Raw genomic sequence first — 23,661 nt, forward strand, 5'->3', positions numbered from 1 at the left:
CCATGGTTATACTTGGCCTCAACATCTAAATGTTCTGAATCATATTCATTCTATATGGGAAATGTTTGTCATGCTGCATTTTATTGCAAAAAAGGATATAGTGCTTCTTGCCTGGCAGCTAATTATTATTCTGATACCAAACAACAAGAACACAGAATTTAAAAAACCTCATTACTAACTTTCCTGCCCAATATCAAGCATGGGCAGACAAGGGGTGATAGAGAAAAATGTTCTATGGCCAGCAGCTCTGTTTTGGCTCACACAGAAGCCAGTGGTTAGACTGAGTGGCACTTACCAATAATTATTCTTAATAGCTACACATATGGCTCTCACTGTCCTCATTTCAGCATACATTGCAATACCTTGGAAGAGGTCTGTTAATTTTTTCTTATCATCTGTTTGGAGAAAAAAACAACCCTGAAGGTACAGTGATTTGCATAAGGTCACTCAGAAAGTCTGAGATCTAAAAAAAAATCTTGCTATCTAGCTCCATGCCTGTAAACACAAGAATATGATTTCTAAGACTATATCTTCAGGTGGTACAAATCTATATGTCTAATTTCAAATCAGTGGAGCTCAACCAGTTGACAATTTATCTGAATATTTAAATAGAGTGGCTAAATCAGCACTCCTATGTAATTTGTATTGCCTCCAAAACCTAGATAGTTAACAGTTCTTTGAGGTGTGTGATTACAGTCTCTTTCTCATTATCCATGAATGTAATTTGCCCACAAGAAAGTCATGATCTCCTGCTGAGTAAAAGGTCTTAAAAGTATGCCTAGAGAGAGAGAGAATATGGGCAAAAAGCATTTTTTGAACGAAAATCAAACCAAATTATAAATCTTAAAAAAAAATCATCATTCCCCTGCTGGAAGTGGGTATATATTTATCTTGTGCATGAACATCTTTGGTTGAATAGTATATACAACGCAAGACGAAGCCTCGCTATTTCTTACCATGCTCACAAGTGACTGCCATGCTGAGGATTGCTGGCTTTTGCTCAAGTCCTGGCAATGCATTTGGAAAAAAAAAAACCCAAACAACTAATCTTTCTCCCCTCCTGCAATGCTGAGTCTGTTCTTTGCAGGTTTTCAAGTATAAACATTCAATATAAAATATTAAGCATCATGAGTATTCAGATGTAAATTACTGTATGCAGTGTGAGACCAGAGCCTGGCTGGAAGCCAGTCTGTGTAAATATGAAGCAATTTGAGCTCATTATTATGAGAATGGGCACATGCTTCCAACACTAACAAGTATGACAGTTTATAGAATCTGGCTGTAAAGCTGTAGCTTGCTTGTACCATGTACTCGCATGTTCAGCCCCTCACCATAGTGCCTTGGCCACTATAACAATCGGCTACTCTAAGAGAGAAAACTGAGATTTGAGAGGAAGTCAAGCATGCAGGGAAGCTTGAACCTTATTTACAACCTCAGACTGAGTATTGTTTCTCGTCGTGTCAAGAAAAAGTACTTAACTGCAAGTGTGGTGAAGAGCAGGAAAAAAAGCAGTCACCCACCCACCTCCATCATCTTTTTGCCTTAAAATACCTACTTCAGCCACATGAGATTTGAACCTTGTACCTCCCACCACTTCCTACTGCTACATGAAAGGAAGGTAAAGCCCAGCTACAGCGTACTGAATAAATCAAAGAAGCAATGAAAAGACTGCAGGTATTTTTCTGGATGATCAAGAAAAAACCTGGATCAACTGACTGTCAGTATGATTAACAGAGCAGGGGAATAACCAGTGCTCTTCCTCCTCTTCCTCCTCCTCAACAAATCCAAAGCCCTGGACATGATAATATCAAGTTGTGATTTGTGACAAATCTTGAATTTGAAGCACTTAATCAGACTCCTGGGGGAAGTGGGCGTTGCCTGGGCAAGCGCAGTAATTTGAGCAGTCACATTTCTCTTGCTGGGTGAGACCATCTGGAGCTCAGCCTGCAACAGGCAGGAGACATCATGGACTGCCCATGAAGTTGGCAAGGAAGTAGTGGTCAAGCTGGGACAGGCTCAAAAGAAACATATCCTGGGCATCAGCCCTATTTCTGCAAAGTCAGTGATGTGACCTAAGCATCAACACAAAACTATGCTGGAGCAGGAAAGCTGTGATGCCTGAGTACAAGCTGTGAAGAGCCCAGAAGGAGTGCTAAACAGTACAACTGAGAGGAAAGATTTAATTTAGGAATTCATAACAAAATCTCTAAGGATGGAAACCAGACTTCTTTCACTAAATTTCTTGGCCTGTTGTATGTATTCTGCTGCCTCTTACTCAGGCATCTAAATATTGTCTTCTTTTCCTTCGTAAACAGAGTTGGAAATTTGCTGTATTTTCAATGATCTTGTGGTCTTTAACCGTGATTGAGGCAGTAAGATTTGGGACTGGATTTCTAGCTTCAGCCATTGGATTGACAAAGAGAAATTGTTTGCTCCAGCACTTGAGTTAGATGATAAAATATGAGAATGTCTTTGAATATTTCATATCATTTCATGATGTCTAGAACCACTGCAAGTTTTATGTAACATATTTAGGAGTTCAAAACTGTCTAACAAAAACACAGCATTACAACAGGCAACTGATCATACACACTGACAGGTGTGCAAGGTAGTGTGTGTTGGTAAAAAGTGTTCACTTCTCCATTTCCACCCCTCCCCATTTTTGTAAATAAAAATCCTCTATATGTAAATCATAAAACTGAAGAAATACTTTCACTGCTTTGTGAGAAAGTACTCCTTTTTATTACAAACTGTGTAAAGGTTAGCAAAGTTAGATGTCTCTTGTCACCACAAGTTCGAAGAAAGAAAATTCAGTAGGAACTCATATTCTGACATGTGCAAGCTAATTGAACTGATTCAGTGAAAAGATCTGGTCCCTCTGGGCCTTCAACAAATACTGGGAGAGCAGCCCAACAAGTGGGGAAAATCAGCGATTCTTACAGAAGATGAAGATTTTGATGTATTTGGCTTTCACAGCACCTGGTAGGTTAAATTATTGAAGTCTGGGAAGATAGATCAAAAGCAGAGCCAAAGCTGCACTGAAGGCAGTGCTATTGCTTTTGTTTGAGCTCTTGATAACTGAGAGAAAAGTCATGTGCCTGTTACAGATCACTGTGCCAAATAAAACAGTGCAATAGTGGGATATTGGAAGTGATCTATTACACATCACTAAATTAAACCAGAGAACAGTAAGTCTACCTAGTTCTAGCAGATGGAAACGTATACCATAATTTTTGATATCCAAGTTTGAGTAATACATGTTCAATGTATCATGCAGTCTATTGCAAGGCTTCATTAGATTGTCTTTAAATTCCAGGAGACAAATTTTGCCTTACACAAAACCAATGCACATGATATAATCTACCTTGATAAATAGCTGCAGAGGAATTATTAATTAGAATGAAGGTTAATTATGGCTTGGAGACTGACCGTGGTGGGGATTATGTTTAATGTGGAAAAAAAGCAACACAATCCAAATCTGACAAACTAAACATATTTGATCAGAAGTCTTATTTTTTCCTAGTGCTGGAAAACTATAGGCATTAATGAGCAGCTTGAGAATTTCAGGAAAACTATGAGAGGTTTAAATAAATATCTGCTGTACAGTCCCAAAACATTAATTTACTATTGAGAAAGATGATGACTGGTTGGAAGCCTATCTTTCAATGGAACAGTAAGAACAGCAATCAGAAATAAAAATCATCTGTAGTATGCTTTATTATACTTATTTATATTGAAGTCTAAGAGACAACAGAATGAAAATTTGATAAGCTCAACTCAGGAAACACAAATAAAAATTTCAAATGTATTTCAGGAACAAAATACTGCTGCAGGTCCCTTTGGAGGAGACAGTAAAGTTTTTAACATGGTGCATTTGGTACCATTTAAGATGATACTTGATAAGAAGCAGGATGAATAAGCACTTCTTATTCCAAATGTTGTTTTTAGCACAATTGGTTGCAAGTCTTGTAGACCTACTAATATACTGTCCTAGAGGCTACACTTGGTAGATTACTAACACTCAACAACTAATGTGATAAACATTGGAACCTTGGATGAATTCTAAAAGAGTGGGAAAAAGTGCTAATATTTCCTCAATGTAAGTGTATGTGAGATAACACAGAGCGACTAAACACTGTGTAAGCATTGGACAAGTGATGAATAAAGTTGATGTGGTGGTAAAATGCTGAAGAATAAAAACTTGGGACAGTAAGAGAGATGTTAAACTGTCAAGAGAAGAGAGCTCTCTATCAACTCAATTGCCTTTGTTGTTACAAGTTCTGTCGACATAGGTAACTTCCTAGATGTAAAGCACTTGCCCTTGGGAGATGTCCATTTTCATATCTCATACAACCCACTTATAAATAATGTGGCATTGTAAAATAATCACAGAATCACAGAATTACTCCAGAGATCATTGAGTCCAAGCCCCTGTCAAGGCAGGGTCACCTAGGGTAGTTGACATAGGAACACATCCAGGTGGGTTTTCTAATTCACCAGAGAAGGAGACTCCACAGCCTCTCTGGGCAGCCTGTTTCAGGCTCTGCCACACTCACTGTAAAGAAGTTTCTCCTCATGTTGAAGTGAAACCATCAATGTTCCAATTTGTAGCCACTGCTCCTTGTCTTATTGCTGCTGACCACCAATAATAATTTGCCTGATCCTGAAAAGCAGACGGCAAGGAGAAAGCCTCATTAAACAGCAGAGGTCTGTGAAGACTGGTGCTAAACCACTCAGAAATTTGTAGTACTCTTGTCTCTGTATGCACTCCAAAATCATTGACTGGAAAAAAGTTACATCTGAAAAGTTACGTTTGGATGCCACAAACTGGCAGCATGGCAAATAGTGTTTGAGATAAAGAGGGTGGGCATAAGTGATTTGGAAACTTAGGTGAACTAGGGTTTTTAACACTCCTTTAGTCCAGACTTGTAACTGCTTTTCTGTAAATGGACATGTCCATGAAGCACTGAAAACTCTAACTACAGGAGGTGAGCCACTACAGCTTGAACTGGTAGAGTACGTGGCATTTGTGCTGGACCTGGCCATGATGGCACATGAGCTTGGAGCAGTGTTGTAGTGTAAAGGATAAAAGAAGGGTTTTCCACAACTGAAATACAAAATTAACTCTTAACCTGGAGCAGGGTTAATCTCAACCTAAGTAATCTAGGTATGGATCATTCACAGTTCATTGTTACAGCTATGAGTTCATTGTTTGTTTAGGAATGAAGCTGATCTTCACAGACCATTAGTCTGTAAGAAAAAAATAGGTTAATGTTTTATCTTGTGATGTTACAATGTTAAACGTAAGAGATGAGAAATAAAAAGAGCTTGAGCTAAATAGTGTCACTCAAACTCCAAATCCAAAGACTATTTATGCTGATAGAAGTTGACCTGTTTACTTTCCTGACTCAAAGTTAATAAGATGATTGATGATTAATTTACTTTTTAAATATCTCTGCAAATTAAGTCTCTTTAATATCAGTCAATCTTGTAACTGAATATGTACACAGCACTTAGTGTTTTCGAATTCTAATTTGGTAATAGAGTAGGTTTAAAAAGAAGGGCACTTGCTTATCCATGAGTATATTCCAGCATGCAGTACTAGGAGTCCAACAGAAATCCTGCTAAGCTACACCATCATAATGGAAATGCAAAAAGACCACTGCAATAAGCCTGACTTGTTCTTTCTCTTTCACCTTCAGCCCTCCAGTGTACTTCCTCAGTCAAAGGGGAGCAAGAACATTGGCACTGAGACTTGCCTCTTGGATCCAGGAGGAAACATTCTTCTTTTGTGCTATCAATAATGCAGAAATAATACAACATTTTCATCCTCAACTTGAGTTTTGGGAGTTTTTTTTGCAGAAATCTGCCTTTCAGACATGTTTTTACACTATTCCATCAGGCATGATTTTTATTTTTATTTCTCATACTCCATATAAAGACTTAGGCAGATGCTCAAGCTCAGGGCTCACCCAGGTTTGGTTTATGCCATTGTCAAATAATCAGTTTAAATGCTGCCTCCACACCTTTAGAGCTCCAGTAGGTGCGATATTTCTGTGGGCAATGGGAAGAGAAAGGGGAAGCAAGTCTCAGAGGAGGGCTGACAGTGATGTGCTTAATTTGCACCAATGGCTGCTAATGCACAAGGTTTTTTTTTTCAGAAATGCATATGATTCAGACACACTTTTGCCATTCAAAGATAGTGTTTAAAGATTGTGGTGAGGTTTTACAGTGGAATAGTTGTCTCTATTCTCTTCATCTCTACAGATACAATGTCTCCAAGAAAACCTTTTCTGCTGCGTAGAATATACTTAATACTTAAAACTTAGTGCCTTGCAAAAAAAACCCAATCAGTTGCACGTCTTGCTTAGTGTTTCCTGTGTTTTGACAGAACTACAGACTTCTCTGAGCTTTTAATGGTTTGTTTACATGCAAACCTTCTCTTGTAAAGCTGAGTTATGACCCCTTAATCCATAACTGTGTCTACAATGTAAGAGAGATGATGTTCTCTGCAGTAATTCTTGGAATTAATTTTCTTGTGTAATCCTGCTGGACATGACTCCTTCTGAGAGCAGTTTAGGTTTAATGACCAAAGCAGACAATATACTTCTCCAAAACAAGTACAATATACTCTACGGCAAAGACATGCAACAGAGGCTCAGGCTTTCTTATAACGTCGATACACTTCCACACTCTCTGTGTATTAAAAACACAGAAGTCCTAGTCTCTGATAAGCTTTTAAATTACTTGTTTTAAGGAATGAGTTTGTTATTCTTATGCTGGTTTGATGCTAATTGGAATATTTTACTGAGAGAAATTCAATCCTTAGCTGTGAGAAGAAAGAAAAGAAAAAAAAAGCAATAACCTATATCACTCATGCTTCTGCTGAGAAACACATCTAGTCAAAATATAGATAAGGCACTCACTTCTCACACACTTCTCACTTGGTTCACACTTGTTCTTCTCTCTGGCAGTCTGTGTGGTTGCATCTGCCTTAACTCTTTAAATCAATCTGACCTTTTTCCCTTAACCTCCTTGACGTCTTTTTGACATCTCACCTCTGATCTCTGCAGATTTGTTCCATGAGATACACAGGGATTGATCTGGTTAATTCTGAGAGGAGGGAAAGAGGGGGAAGTGGGGAGGAGGTTGGTTGGGAGACTCCTGGGCAGTCTGACTGTTTTGGGAAGGATTTTGTGTTTCTGTATTACTTTTAACTTGTATATATCTGTAAATATCTGTGTATACTGTGTATATATGTGGTTGTAAATTGTGCTAAGATGTAAATATAGCTTCCTTAACTTCCAGCTGACTGAGTCTAGTCTAGTGAATTCATGGAGGGGGTGGGAAACTCCCAGAACCACAATTCTCTCTCCTTTTTTTCCCCTTTTTTCCCCTGTGAATAGAAACGGACATGTTACTGATACTGATACTGTTGGACAGCTATGACTACTGTGTGCCCCGTGGGGGAGGTTCTTGTCACAAAAACCAAATGACCTCTGAGAGTCAAGAATCCCAGGCTGAAAATATTGACATGAATCGCATCTTTCAGATTCAGCCTTCAGTACCCAGCTGACAAGTGGGCTGACTCTTCCTGAGACAGTTTCAAGGAACAAGGCAGTGTCTATGTTAAAAATGCTCAATTTAAACTTTCGCCTTGCAGATGCATCCTTTTCAAGATCAGCAACTCACAGAGAAAGGGAATCCCTGGCTGGCCCCATACTATAATATCCATTATTTTGAAGCTGTGTTATTTGTTCCACAAACAGGAAGCAAAACATGATCAAGTATTCAGAACTCATGAGCTGCCTCCTGGTGACTTCTTAAGGTCTGATAAAATGAACTGCTTTCTGAAACCAAGAGAAGTACAGCTGAGCCTTAAGAGACCTTTCTCTTCTATATTCTGTTGTTTAGCATGCCAAACAGAACTATCACAGAGAATCTCTCTCACAGAATTTATTCATGGATGGACATTAATAGAAATACGTGATCTGCAGTGCATCACTACTGCTTACCTGTGCTGTCTTCATATACTACTGTTACTATTTTCCAGTTGTAGTAGAGTACAAGATCCAAAACTGCTTTGCTGATGGCTGAATAGTCTGGATAGAGGTTGATATAAAATGCATCTTTGTTATCCACTGTAGGGTGCTTCCATCGGGTCTGAATATGTGGGACTTCAAGTGCATTGCAAATGGACTGCACTGCACTGACGGAGGAGCTGTGGGAAGGTCCGAACAGAGCAGCTACACCAAGAGCAAGCTGGTCACATGCTGAGGAGAGGAAAGGAGAGGAAAAAGCTGTTAGTTCACAAAAGTAAGTCACCTGTGTGATGTTTACTGAGATAATTTATTCTCCATCCATCCCATCCTTTCAAAATGAGATTGAGTAAACATTCTGCTCCCAAATAGAGATTTGTGAACGGTTCCTGAACAGAGCTTAACTGATTAGTTGTTATATTCTAGAACCTGCTTACTACAAATAAAAATCAAAACAGCTTCTTTGCTCATTAGCTTCAGATCACATTGATTCTTAAACTGCCTTTCTCAGAATGGCATTATGCTAGAGAAACCAGCTTTCTGACTACGGGCCTGCCAAAAGGACACCACATGCATTAACTTTTATGGCAACATGTCAGGAAATAATGTTCATGGAGTCATAACAGACACTATAAGGATTCCCTCCCTGACTGGGAAGCTTCCACCGATGTGAAGCTTTAATTTCAAGCTGCTGAAGGAATATAAACAGTGAAGGGCACTGTGATTCATGGTGCTTTATAATCTGTGTTTATAAAACAGGTAGTAAAGCCTAAAGCCCTCAGTAATGACACAGAGAAATAAAGAACCAGCACAGACTGACCTTTTAATATCTTGCAGTCAAAGACTAGTACAAACAAAGGTTTATTTCTCCTTGCGCCTACATCTCCACCAAAAGAAACCTCTGTGTGCTGTTTTGTTTTTCTTTCCCTCTCATGTATATTCCAGCTAACAGACAGTAATATTAATTAGTCCTGTCCATTAGTAAAATTTACTACAAGTGTTTCTAATTAGGTCTTACCAACTGAACAAAGCCCTGCACAGAGTTGCTGTATACTTTGTGGGAAATTTAGAAGCTGCAGTGACTGGATGAAATAATAAGTACACAAACATCCACAATTTGCTGACATCTTTTAAATCAGTATTTAGCTCTTTGATAGTAATAGAATATAACAGAAAATCAACTATTTTCAGTTTTCAGTTTACAAACCAGTGTCTTACAGACAGTATTATAATGCACAGGCCTTCAAGGTTTAATTCAGAAGACTTCTTAAAGGATCACAGGCTTTAATTTGTAAATTACATAAATAATATAAATAATTCATTGTTAGAAGAAATTACTACTGTTTGAATGGATTCTTTGTTTGTAGACTTATACAAATACTTATGACAGACTCATTCCTACAGATTAAATAGTGAAAGCAGACCGACAATAGAAACAGAAGAGATTCTCACTCTACAAGGAATCTAAAATCCCGTGTATTTGGATTATGTGGATTATAAATCCATCATATGTGATTTTTTTATATCATATATAGTTACAGCATGTATCTGATACTTGAAAAATGTAATAAAGCTAATTTAAAGCTATTTTCTATGCTCTTGAAAGTGTTCTCCTTTTTTCTTTAGTAAGAAACCAGAGTACCATGAGGCACATTTAGTAATTTAGATGTTTGGAAGGTGACATCTCACCGGCATGCTAGCATAATTCACAATATGAAGCATGTTTATTTTCCAATATTCATTACAGCAGGCACATCTTATGCCATATAGCAGGCATATCTTGTATCATTTATAGTAATAGACGTTCTAGTAGCATATCTGCAAACTCTTAGTGACTTTCTAGTCTTTCTGCAGACTTGTGTGCATGTGATTGTGTCCACACCATATAATTCCAGGAACTAAACTACTCGATGCAAAATTTTAGTGAACTTCAAAGTTGCCTCCTAGAGGTGAAAAAACACACTGTGCTTAGGGAGAGCTGTGACTTTTTCACTCTTTCTGTTTTCACCTGCAAGTAAATTAGTCACAAGTAAATAGGACCATAATTTTCCTTTTGAGAAAAAGAACAGGCAAAAAAAAACCAAACTTGTCCACTTCAATTCTTGTAGTTGTTTATAAAGGAGAAATTTACTTCTGTGTCTAATCCTCTGAAGCATTAATATTCAAGACGGGAAGAGTAATGGCCTCTGTTTTTTAAAGTACAACAAAAATAATTTGTTATGAATAATGGATATCTGTGTGTGTGTGCTAATTATGGGTTGTGACATCCCACTGTGATTCCTGTTAGTCTGTGATTATATTCTGCAGAATACCAGGTGGCAAACCTATTTTTTGGAAAGAAAAATGGGTTGGACTTGCCACTTTCCATCTGGGGATCTTAGCATCTAGACAGTATGTAGGTGTTCTATCAGAAACTTGATGACAAGTCCAAGTCCAGCTTCATTCTTAGTTAAAATGATTTTGAAAGATGAATTTTATATTACAATTCATGCACATATGTTACAGTTGGAACAAAAAGGAGATCGGGCTGGGAAAAGGTAGTATAGAATATGTAAGTTACTGACACAGTAATTGAGATAATTACCTCTCCTTGAGGCTTCAAAACTATCAAAAAGGTTAATTCTCTGGATGTCATAGGTTAATGTGGTGTTAGGCATCAGTGTTCTGTTTCTATTAATGTTGGTGACTGCAAACTTGAAAGCCAATTCTTCAACATTAACGGGTTCATTTTCCACAGTTTCGAATATCCCTCCTGTTGCAACAGAGATAAATGAGAAGTATTATTCACCTCTTCAGCACTGTACATAAAAAGAGAAAAAATAAATTATGAGCAATAATAATCAGAGTGTTCGTAAAGGAAAACAGTTAAAATTGCTGTTAAAAGCACTACTGCTAAATCACATTGGATCATTATTTTTATCTACAATGTCACTGCAGGTTAATTCAATATTATGAATGTTGCTGAGACAAACATCTGTGAAAGATTATGCATGTTTATTATTCAGCTTTTTCAAGAGAAAATGTTTCAGTGCTTGTAAAAACTCCTGTCGAGTACCCAGCTAATGGAAGTAGTGATATTGGTCTTGCTCCCACTCCTCCAATAGAATCTATATTTAGAGGTGAAACTTGGATGTGTTGGAGATATTTTGTGAAGTGTTTCTTCAAATCTTGGCAGTACCAGGTCCACAACCAGAAGAGATTCAGGAGCATGAGTCAAAATGGATTTAATGTTTCCCATTCAAGTTTTGTCTTAGTAAGGCTTTGTTTTTTTGCAAATCTTAGGCAACATTGCTGGCCATTTCTGTTTGCTCAGGAGAGGTGACTTTTTCAGAACTCCTTTCTGAATGATACAGAACACAACCAAGTCACACACTGCTCCCGCAGAAGATTTCACCTCTGTGCCAGAGTCAAGTAATCTTTCCAATGGTGTACTGTCTACCAGGACCATGATGACACTAGCTTAAAAGTCTTCTTTCAAGGATAGAGCAGGTTCTAGCACAATTGCTCTCCACTTCCTGTAGTATCTCTAGACTCTTTTTCCAGCATCTGTTTTGAACTATTTGAATAAAGATACGACCCAGCCCGCTCTGTGCAATTCCAGATGGGCAACTGCTCTTTGAGCACTGCTCGGTTTGTAAGAACTTACTTTCTATCTTCCACACTGAGAATGTATGTACTTCTTGCTGCTTTTTATAACAAACAAGGTAAATCTGAGCTTTTCATTGACCTGGACGTAGGTTTTCCAGGAGACAATCTGTAGCGAACCAGTCCAAACTCTGGAAGCGTTCTGTACATTTTGGCATTTACTATGAGAAGGAGAAGGTGGCTATGTCTCAAGTCAACAGGCTGCCCCACTTAAACTGGAATATCTACTCCCTCTAGCCTCTAAGACCTTATTGCACCAACAACATATTCAGGCTGCCAAGGAGCACTGGGATTTGATGAATGCATAACAAACACAGCTAATTTGAAAAAAAATAGCTCCTTTAAACAGTAATCTCCAGCTTCAGTACTTGATTTTGCAAGTATAATTTTCTCATTTAGTGCAAGTCACTAGGGAATACTTTGGATTTCTCAGTTACATATTTTCACATTTCCCCATCTGAAATTTGAGCCCTAGATATTGCTTTATATTTTCTGAAGATCAGAATATATTCAGCTAATGCACTGCAATGTCTTTCAATTTTGATGTCACCAGTTTAGCATGCAGTCATTAGCAGACAATCAGAAAATGGGAACGCAGTGGAATTAAAACCTGTTTCGAATTTTAACTTAGCAATGAAAACACTGAGGGCTATCAATCCCAAGATGGCAATGCAATCTCTAGCTACTCTTGAGTACACAATATTATGTTATCTTTCTACCTCATATGTAACAATACCTTAACATGACTTAAGCAATTTCGCTAACTCAACCTACATTCTTGTTGACAATATGTATTTCTCATTTGCTATATGCATGTAACAAAACCTTAATGACTTTCTGATTTATTTTCTTTTCCCCTCCATCATAAACATGGAAGTGATTACAGGAGACTGTAACAAACAGAAATAGCTGGGGGAAAAAAAATGAAGTAAATGCTAGGTTTGGAACCAAATGTAAAACCTCATCTGGAATGCTGACAGGCAGCAGAATTTTCTAGGTTTACAAACTAGAAACACCAGAAGGAAAATACCTTCTGGTCTTTTAGATGTTTGTTCTTTTGGGTCTTAGAATTTCTCATCCCAATTATGATCTCAACAAGTTTACTATTTCTCTAGTTAAATAAAATTTGTATTCTCTCCTTTCACCTGGGGAAGACAAGTATTTTCAACTACTTGTAATTCCAGCTTGGGTTTGGGCCAACAAGATACAACCACTGTGTTTTGCTTGGGCCTCTACTAGAAGTAGCAGAGCACTGTTCTGTTAGACAAGGTGAATTTTTAGTATAATGGGTAGCCTGAGATAACTTTCTAATAGAGGGTGACCATCACCTGTCCCCACCTCCAGTAGAATGGATCTGCTACCATCTGAGCTTGGAAAAAATTCTTCTCCATCTTGGAAACTACTATTGTGCTGAGCTGGGGTGTTTGTTTTTTGTTTGTTTGATTTGGCATTGGTTTTGTTCTTGCTTTTGTTTTTTTGTTGTTGTTTTTCTGTTTGTTTTTTGTTGTCTTTTTTCGGGGGGTTGTTTTGTTGGGTTTGGTTTGATTTGGTTCAGTTAGTTTTTTGGGTTTTTGCTGGTTGGTTTTGTTGGGGTATTTTTTCCTTCTCTGGTAAATTAAAACAACTTCTTTCAGCTGCCCTTGAGGTAACCTTCATACCTATACATACAGAAGCACTTTCTAATTTCAGGACTAGAACTTTTTCCAGACCTCTAATCAGTTGCCAATTAAATGGAGATTAATTTTAATTGACTAATATCCATGAACTATTTATACTTCATTAGCAGAATTTTGCATACTTTTTGCCCAGTCCCTTTTAAAAAAGAGTAGAAACTCACTGGGCAGAGAGGAGGAGTGGAGAGAAAGCAGGAGTAAGGGGAAGAGGGAAACTGCTGCATGAATGTGTTTCCTAAGCAAACCAGTCACAACTGTTTATGCAGGATCACATACATATCTAATATATTCAGATACATCTCTCTGAAAATAAACTGTATGCTCAGTACACTGGTAACCTTTCAACATATTTTCTAGGTTCGTTTTGCACATGTTAACACAGCAGTAAAGCACTTAGAGAGAACTCAGATTTCTTGACGAGACAGGTCTTGTGCAAGAACAACACAAAAAGGCAAGAGGTTCATAATTTTACATAGGAAACTTAGTGAAATGGAGATACGGAAGAGGATGCCAGTTAGAGTCTCTGCAACCTTCATTTAAACTACTGTCCCCACTACAACAGGAAAGGTTTGAAACTACATTCTTCCAAGTCAGCAAATCTTTACTTGACTGAATGATCTCCTGATTAAATCCTAAAGTAAGCACAAAAAGCAGTGCCCTGCTGTCCATGGGCAAAGTTCACAAGACAGTTTATGGAGGAAACTGTGTCTACAACTATCTGAAAGGAAGTTGCAGACAGGTGGGGGTTGGTCTCTTCACCCATGCACCCAGTGACAGAACAAGAGGACACAGTCTCAAACTGCACCAGGGCAGGTTTACACTGGATGTTAGGAAGAAGTTCTACACAGAAAGAGTGATTGGCATTGGAACGGGTTGCCCAGGGAGGTGGTGGAGTCACCATCCCTGGAGGTGTTTAAGAGGAGGCTGGATGAGGCACTTGGTGCCATGGTTTATTTAATTAGAAGGGTTAGGTGATAGGTTTGCCTTAATGATCCTAGACCTGCCTAGGATCCAACCTGGTTAATTCTGTGATTCTGTGAAATTGTTCCTTTCTGTGAGTGAAATCTGGGATAGTTGAATTGTGAAAATCTTGAACTGCTGCCTAGAAGCTTAATTTTTCTGTTGGGACATATGTGTGTGTAAAAGGGTTGAATCAATCTATACAATTGTATCACAGATCAGATAAAATCTGGGTGTTCTGTGCTGTTGTGTTTTTATCCATGTGTCCTTAGTGAAAACTGGCAATTCAGTAAACTGTTTCTCTTGTCTTCTGATGATGACTTGCATTCAAGCTTAGAATTCATTGTAAGGTCCACGTTAAAAGAGAAATAGGAGAGTAAATGACAAGTTCTATGAAGAAGTGTTTTGTCAGATGATTCATTTAAATAAAGTAATTACTATACAACATTAAAAAATAAAATTAACCACAAGGTTATATAAGGGAAAGGCAGAGAAGAAAATCATTGTTAGTTCAAAGATATAAATGATGCTCCAGAACTGAGGCTACTATTGATAAGCACAAAAGCAAGCACTGACTTTCAAGGTAACTGTTAGCATATACACGGAATGAAGCTTAAATTTTTGAGCTTTGTCATCTCACTCCCCTCCTCCTCAATTAGGCAGATAGTGAGTATGCTGTAGCACATTTGGCTGACCAAAGGCTGCTTAGTCAGTGGTAGACCTGATCTTTCTTCTGCACAGGTGGTGTCTGCCCTCATGATAATCAGGACTGGCTTCCTGAGTCAGCAGGAAGCTGCCTACTCAAAACCGGGTGAATGCAGGAGCTATAGGGATTGCTCTGCTTCACACAGATGTCAATGCCTCCCAGAGGGTGCCTCAGCAGGTACAACCGAGGATCAGTGCCAGATGTAGGTTACTTGATCCTATTGCACTCAGCAAGTAACTTTCCACCAGCCACAAGTGAGCACATCTTTTGGAGAATCCAGAATTCATATCAATTTAACTGATAATTTCTCTTCAAGGCATGTTTGTGAGGAAATCATTCACTTTCAGCAGTTACTTTATAAAGTGATGTCTACAAAGATGAAGGAAAACACTGTATTTGCACCTAATTTGAAATCAGCTGTGGAAAGGTAGAGGAAAAAAAGACTGCTTGGATAATATGGCTCTGCCAGAGATGAAGGCTGAGTCACATTAACAACTACTCTACAGAGAGGAGTCAGGGATGTGAGGGATGCGAGTCAAACTGTCAGCTGTAACAAAGTATTGGCCCCACTCATGCTCTGAAGATAAAAATGATTCTACTGCAAGTAAAACGTCAGAAGGAAAAGCACACCTCAGTAGGCATACCTGAAAAAGCAGCTCCAGTCTTTCTCAGAAAGCAAGTATTTCCACTAAAAGAGGTCCCCACAGACTAAGAGATTTAGAAAAGATCCTGGCTCAAGCAATGGGTCTCAACGTTTCACTTGAAGACAAGGCAGAGCACAAAAGCTTGTTATTTGAAAATTAGGCACAAATAGCAACAGCTAAAAGTTGTTGACCTTTCTGATTGTAGTTACCAACCTGTCTGCCCGGGATTCTTGGATCAAATTTCCTCAATGCAAAATATCTTGCTATTAGATTTCAGTCTCAAAACAGCAGATGCAATGTAGTTTTTGGCCACATATGCATAGAATTGCCTGACAGGTCTCTCAAAATACCAATATATACCCCACTTGCTGAGACATTTTCCTTACTTACTCCATAGCAAGCATAAGAACAACATCTTACTGCATCAGGAGTTTCTTTTGTTATTTATTGCTTCCTCTTACCACATGAAATGGAGGTAGGCCCAGAGAAAAAGACACTACTGATAGCCTGCAAAACAGAGATGTGAAAGTGCTGTGCTTTTTAAGAGTGGCCCATATTTCCTTCTGACACCTAAAAGATGTTTTTGTTGACTGTTTTAAAGGCAGATTGAGAACAAGTGGTCACCACAGACATACCTAAAAAAAGTGGTTCTTTTTCAGATGTAGTTCTTACTCAGGGACATTCTCATGTTCGTTATCTTGGTGGATAAATGGCATGTTTCAAAATAAAATGTGTTAAAAGTCTCTCCAGCTCACTGGTGGCTATATGAGGCAGCTCTACAACAGATCTGTTACACACTGGACCAACAGACAAGTTCCCTTTCACAGAGATTCCAGGATGTATAAGCCATTGAACTGTCCTCCAGATGTTTGTTGTTTTTTTTTAATAATATTTACTATCACTTACTAAATTCTCTCTCCTTTTTGACCAGTGGAAAATGCCTGAATGTAGGGAAGTCATTTGCTTGTACTGTTAAAACAGACAAAATTCTTATTGAATACTAGATACAAGGGCCGTAAGACAACTCACCAGGCAAAATCAGACTTAAATGGTATACTGCTATTTCCCAGAGGGAATTATGCTTTAGGAAGCCTTCCCTTCTTTCCACAGCATCATTTGAACACCAGCAGTTCCATGAGACCTCATTAAAACAGACCTGTCAGTCACTGAAGAGAAATGAGAGTAAAAGTCCTAATGAGTGTGCAGCTATGTGTCACTGGTTTCCCAAAAGGGAAGCTACTGCTGATATCAACTTAATGGAGGAGATTCATAAACCTAAATTAGCATGCAGTTTGCTATTGCCCTCTGTTGGTATAAATACAGACCCACACTGCTCTACTGCTGGGATGCTTCTAGACTCAGATATACTCCTGAAGCTCAGCTGGGCTGAGCTGGGGTAGACCTGTTGGTCAAAACAGAAATAGAGTAGAGCAAAACAATGCTTATGAATGTAATTTTCTGCAGATAATCTCCACTTTCAGAGTTAGAGTGTGACACTTGAAGTTAAAGCACTCGCTACTGGAAGTCCCCCCAAGCCCTTTTTTCCATTATTGCCTCTGAGCAGAGGACATCTTCTCGTGTGCCACAAGGAGTATGACAGAGCCAGTGCAAGCATGCTTATTACAGGGCTAAATCTAGGCATTCATCTTACCAGAAAAGGATAATCAAATGAGTTGTTACTTAGAGACTTACCTTCAGCAGAGTTTAACAGTGTATTTATATTTAAAGTTAGCTCACTAACTGTTTAAGATTGATCCAGAAATTCACCATTACCTCTGATTTACACATGACCTAAAATCAGCTCTGTTATGGGTTTATGTGTATTCAAAATAAAATGTTTCTCAGGAAGAATCATTAGCAATCATAACCCTATAACGGTAATTGTGGTTTACATTTTCAAATCCAGACCAAAATGTGTTTGCTCCCCTAGGTTTCTGTGGAATTAAATGCATGGGTTTTGCACTGGCTCACAGAACACAACTGAACACATTAGCATTCTTTGCACGAGTGAATTTAGCCTTGCAACAGGGACCTCTGAGTTAGGCAGCTATTATCATCCTCATTTTACAGACAGTGAAACTGAAAGCCTGAGCAGCTTTCCTACCATGACTCCCTTCTCAATCTGTTCAGAAACTGGTTTGGAAACCTTCCATACATTGTGCTCTGTTTCAGCCTATTCCCACCTTTTTCAAGCCCCTGTTCTTACCTCAGCATTCACCATTTTCACATCCACCCAGTCTGGTTCCTGTCCAGCATGCCTTTTGATTTTATTCCTCATTGCTGTACTCTGCCAAATGTCACTGTCATTTCATTGCCTGTGCCAGATCCTGGGCGTGGATCATTCTCCCTCTGTAACTCATCATCTGTCTGTGAGCTCCTTCTTTTAGGATGCACAACAAACAAAACTTCAAGCCCATACCCTTTCTCTTTCTGCACTCAATCTTCATTGTTTTCACTCATCTAAACAAATAAAAGATGAGATAGCAAGCAGAGAGAGGCAAATATCTTTCTCTGGTGATCACCTGGATTTCCTGCCTCCCTTACTCTCACTTCTGCATTTATTTGCTCTGCTGTTTCTGTAGATCACATGATTATCCAGATTGAAAGGTATTTGCAACCAAATAGGATAATTTGAAGCAAGGTTGTCTTCAGGGGACTGGGGTGATGGTTACATTTTCCTTTCCATGACTGCATAGTAGGACTAGGAAACTGAAACATGGGACAGGTTCATGATCTGAAAGGAGATGTAACTCAAATGTCAAATTCAGCAAATGTGAGGATTGTTTTGTTTTTACTTCTTGGATTGTTTTTTTTTTTTGGTTGGTTGGTTGGTTGTTTTTGTGCATGTTTTTCATATTATAATCATTTCTAGAAAGGTCACTTAATATTTAACAAATGCAGTATTTTCTAGGTTCAAAACTACACATCTGAAAAACACCTCTGGACATGTCTTTTGGATGTGACTGTACCCCAGTCAGTTCTGTGAAGATTTTACTTTCAGCTTTGACAAGAGGTGAGATGCAGTTTGTCAGACTTTGCAGTCTGACTCAGAATTTCTATCATTTAGACTGAACTCTCACAGAGGGTCAGCTTTTCTGTTCTTTCCATGAAACATGGCCAGGGCTTAATTAGCCATCAATGAAATTGGCAGAAATCACACTTTGGTCTCAGCCCTCAAACGGGCAGGTGAGGGTTCTTTAATTGCCAAAGAGCTGCAACTCCTTATACCAGATCTGAACACACACCTCAGAGCAAATAAGGCCTAGCTAAAGACTGAGAGGAAGAGCACCAAAGGAGGAAACCATCTCAAATATAAAAAGTTAAAGCATTTCTCTGTCCAAAACCTTCTCTGTGAGAGTGAGGGATGGGGGGTTTTATAATATTGTGCACTGTAGCAAGGTACTGCACTCAGCAATGCCTTTATCCTGTGGAAAGCAGAGGGATAAAAATATGTACATACATATATTAAAAAACTGAGCTTATTAAGATACAAAACTCTACTTTTCCCTATGGGATTTATTTGAGTTCAGCGTGTGAGTCTTGAGATATTTCCCAAAGGCCCAATTGGCATGATTCATGTTGCAGAATTTCTAAGTAATGAACTTTTTCTTTTTTTAACAGGGGAAAGAAAAAGTTTAAGCAGATTTAGATATCTCTTGCAAAGCCACGGCAGTACTGCCTACCAATCAAGGGATCATTTTAGAGGGGCAAACTCCCTATTTAATGAAATTTAAAAACATATTTCCCTGATGGCTTTATTTTATTGTGTCAGGAGGTACTGAAAATGCAGGCCAGTATATGTGTCACTTGTATTGTTCTTGCTGTTCTTCCCCCCACACAAGCATGCCTGCTTGGACCAGCCAGCTGTGCTCCTGCATGGATTCCAAACAAGGCAAGAGAGCAGGCCGAGGGCGGTGACTGTCCCTCCTCACCCTGCTCTCCTCAGACCCCACCTAGAATATTGTGTACAGTTCTGGAGCCCCCAGCACGAGAAGGACTGTTGGAATGAGTCCAAGAAGATGCTCAGAGGGCTGGAGCACCTCTGCTGTGAGGACAGGCTAGGAGAGTTGGGGCTCTTCAGCCTGGAGAAGAGAAGGCTTCAAAGACACCTTGTGGTTGCCTTCCGGTATCTGAAGGGGCCTACAGGAAGGCTTGGGAAGGACTATGTACAAGGCCTTGTAACAACAGGATGCGGAGTAAGGGGCTTAAACTGGAAGAGGGCAGATTCAAACTAGGTGTTAGGAAGATGTTCTTGACGGTGAGAGTGGTGAGACACTGGCACAGGCTGCCCAGGGAGGTTGTGGCTGCTCCCTACCTGTAGATGTTCAAGGCCAGGCTGGATGAGGCCTTGAGCAGCCTGTTCTAGCGGGAGGTGTCCCTGCCTACGGCGGGGGGTTGGACCTGGATGAGCTTTGAGGTCGCTTCCAACCTAAACCATTCTATGATTCTAAGTAGAGGGAGAAAATTAGTTCTAAATACTCAGTTACACATACAACACTGGTTTTCATCAGATGCTGTTTCTGTTCATACAGCGAAGAGGAGTGAATAAGAATTGTTTTGCTTCTCTTCTTGAAGCCTTGCAGAGACCAGGACTAGATTTTGTGTAGGATGTTTTCCCCAGGAGTACCATGCTGTATGAAGCAGCATACAGGGTTTCAGCACCTCATTCTCCCTCTGTGTGCATGCACAATCTGGCTTGCTTTATAGGACATGGCTTGCAAGCTGCTCTTTGCAAAAGTACATGGCAGATCAACAGACCCACTTTTTAATCAAGATGTATGGCATTTCAGAGCTCCCCAGTAACCAGTCTAGTGGTGTTGCACTGTTGCTTTGGCACTCTGCAGCACTGTGAAGAAGCCCTTGCCCAAGGCAGCTCCCGTGGTAAACACTTCAGTTGAACGTCTTGCCTCAGTGTGACAATCAGGAGTATAAGGTAATACAGGCACTGTGTTAATGAGATTATCTGGGTCACTGTGTTTGTTAATCATGCACTGGCTGCAGCCGTGTGGCTAGATCCATGCACAGTCCTGCACTTCTTGCTGCAGTTCTCCTGCCTTGTAGATTGTATGGCAAAACAGTGGCATCATCACTTTGTTCTTAAGGCTCCCAGCAACAAAGGAACAGGCTTTTAAGCATCCTCCCCACCCCTCCAATTTTGTTTGGAAGAAATAAGACTTTATTGAAGGAGATAAATATTTCTACTGATTTCAATAGGTTTTAATCAAATTCTCTCACAACCAAGCATCTCTCCCACCATGTGTAACAACTTAAATAGTCCCTGTGGAAGAGAAACATACTTTCTGGTGTCTTTTTAAATCTGTCAGAGCACTACTTCCCAGATAAGCTTTTCCTACATATCTGCCTGAGTCAAAGGATTTCCTTCTGAGACATCCAGACACTTCATCATACTAATTGCTGATCATGTGCTGGACTATATTTCTGAAAATGCAAAAGGATAGAAAGGCAACATGAAAGTAGAGGAAGGGAAGATCACAAAACCCTTCCAATATTTACTAATTTTATCTGGTTCCACCTCAAAAGTAGTAGTTTGCTTTAAAAGTACAGTAAGATCTGGTTTAGAGATACAAAATGAACCAAACAGAGCAATAGAGACTCTATCTAAAATAATAGAAAGGAAAATTTAATTCAAATGGGGTTTTAATTCAGATGATGCCTTTATGTAAGCATCTGGGTAAGACAATGCTTTACCACCTTCCTTTGCAGTGGTTACAAAATATTACACTTCCCAGAAAGTAGCAATCAATATCATATGTGCAGCTGTTTTACTTTCCCCCCCCCCCCCCCCCCCCCCCAACCCTGCATTTCTTTTCTGACAGCAGATGACCCACAGACTTCAACTGAAGTCCTGAAAAGGTTACTCTGGAAAGAAGTCCTGAGGCATGAAACTACTTCAAGATTAGCCATTTTTCTCAAGACATTAGACAGAAACAGAAAGACATTTCAAAATCCTACACTGTACTTTGCAATGTGCACTATTCAGTAAACAGCACTTTTATGGATAAACATCAGAGTTCTATCTATTAAATATATATATATTCTTCCTTTTTGTGAGTGCCCATTAAGCATTATTATCTGTAAGATGCTTAGGAACATATGGTCTTTATTAAAGCTGAAGAAATCTGAGCTTATCCTGAAAAAGCATGGATAAACTCAGATCACAGACTATGCAAAAGTACATCCCTTCCAGAAAGGAGGCAGTGGATGGAGGTTAAAGTTAAAGTTGGAGGGAGGACACACACATATTTTAAACTCTAACTTCACTCAACTGCTCCCTTTTTCTGTTGTTGTTTCTCCTTTTCTGAGATTCAGCAATTCCTCTAAAGGCAGCACTATCTATTAGTCCAAACATTCATTGACACAAGGGATATTAAGAAGCCTACAGCTAGCAGCAGCAGAGATCTTAATTTATAAATTACTATGAACACTTTCCATTCATAAGCATGCAAGAAAGAGTATCCTATTATTGAGTTTATGAGTTTAAACATTACAGATACAAGCATTGCATTAGCTTTTACTGTCACATGCTGTGCATCAAGCAATAATGAATTTTTACTTTGCTTTTCTCCTAATACGCAACAATTGTTTATGGAGGATTTCTCTGGGTCTGAAGTTGGTCCTCTCACTCTAGAGAAGAGACTTAAAATCACTCAGCTAAAATACAGAGGACTTCATGTGTGACTGTCATTATCCTTCCTTCTCCTAGAATGATGGGAGCACGCCTAGGGCTCTTTGCTAACTGATAAAGTCTCAGCTCACAGCAGGAGCCTCTGCTCTACTAGTACAGGCAGCAAATACAGTCAGCTAGGTAGGACTAGCCAGAAAACAAGAAACCTGCTTCAATTCTCATGTCCTTACCCCTCTTACCAAAGGGGAAAATGTGACCTGTCATACCTTTGTTTATTATGGCAATACAAAAGACTTGAGTAGACAATAAACCAGGGGATGGAACAGTGGCCTGAGATATGTGCTCCCACTCTCCAGCTTCACTGGGAAATCACAGCCTATACCCCAAAATACAACCAACAAAATGGTGACAGAATGGACCTGCTTTTCTGAAAAGCATAACAAGTCTTTTCTAACAAAATTGAGCCCAGGACCTCTGTGGTCTTCCAGTGCCTCTCTCCTTCATGACTCAATATGTCCTGTACTCTTGAACACTGAGCAACCGAATCAGACATCTTCTTGATTCAGCTTCAAAAGTACACCAGAGACAAAACTTGGGAACTTCTTGGCACCCTCCCCTGCTGTCCAGACCTCTAACTCTGTGAGATGCAGACCCTTGGTGGAAGGTGATCAGTGTAGGGAAACTGCTATTCCCTGGTCCTCCTCTCTCAGTACCATCTCACTTGCACCTTCTCAACATGCTGCCCAAGCCTTGCAGCATTTTTTCTCCTCAAGTCTGCTGAGCTTCCCAAATTTGGTTTAGCCCAACAGCCATTTAAATATGGCTATTACTGAAATAGAATACTGGGCCAAATGCACCTTAGTCCTCATCAGATGATGATGGCATTTCTTGTAACATCTCAGCTGTGTTTAGTAGCCATAGGATAAAGGTGGATGCTCAAAACACAGCAGACATGCATTAATAAAACATAGCCAGCTTGATATATTGCTTGATGAGCTTGTCTTGACTTACAGGAGAATTACATAACATGACTATTAGGAAAAGTTTATTCTGTGGAAGAAGCCTTTGAGCTTTGTCAAAAAAAAAAGAACAAACCACACACACCAAAAAACCCACCCAAAACACACACACAAAAACCTAAACAACACAGAACAACCAGAATCCTAAGGACCAGCACCCTGCATAGTCCCTCTGTGAACAAAATATGTTCATGTGGCATCTAACCTAGCGGAAGATTTTTCTCTCATACTAGCATTAACATAGTTTCATCCTTAAAAGCTAAAGTTTCTGGAGGAACACACAGAAAATGAGGTGACATTTTCCCAAACGAGTTATAATTTATACTATA

At 39.3% G+C, this 23,661-nt stretch overlaps 1 protein-coding gene across 4 annotated transcripts in view; it reads right to left on the reverse strand.

The window, feature by feature from the left end:
- Positions 1-23,661, reverse strand: part of GRIK1 (glutamate ionotropic receptor kainate type subunit 1) — a 162,673-nt gene that overhangs the window by 66,769 nt on the left and 72,243 nt on the right. For all 4 annotated transcript variants that reach the window (XM_064152392.1, XM_064152390.1, XM_064152391.1 and 1 more), the window contains exons 2-3: positions 10,624-10,791; positions 8,016-8,273 (exon numbers count right to left, since the gene is read on the reverse strand). In XM_064152392.1, coding sequence (XP_064008462.1) covers positions 8,016-8,273; positions 10,624-10,791 — 426 coding nt within the window. The remainder of the gene's footprint in view (positions 1-8,015; positions 8,274-10,623; positions 10,792-23,661) is intronic.

The sequence above is a fragment of the Pogoniulus pusillus genome, chromosome 12 (genome assembly GCF_015220805.1).
Source record: "Pogoniulus pusillus isolate bPogPus1 chromosome 12, bPogPus1.pri, whole genome shotgun sequence".
Lineage (NCBI taxonomy): Eukaryota > Metazoa > Chordata > Aves > Piciformes > Lybiidae > Pogoniulus > Pogoniulus pusillus.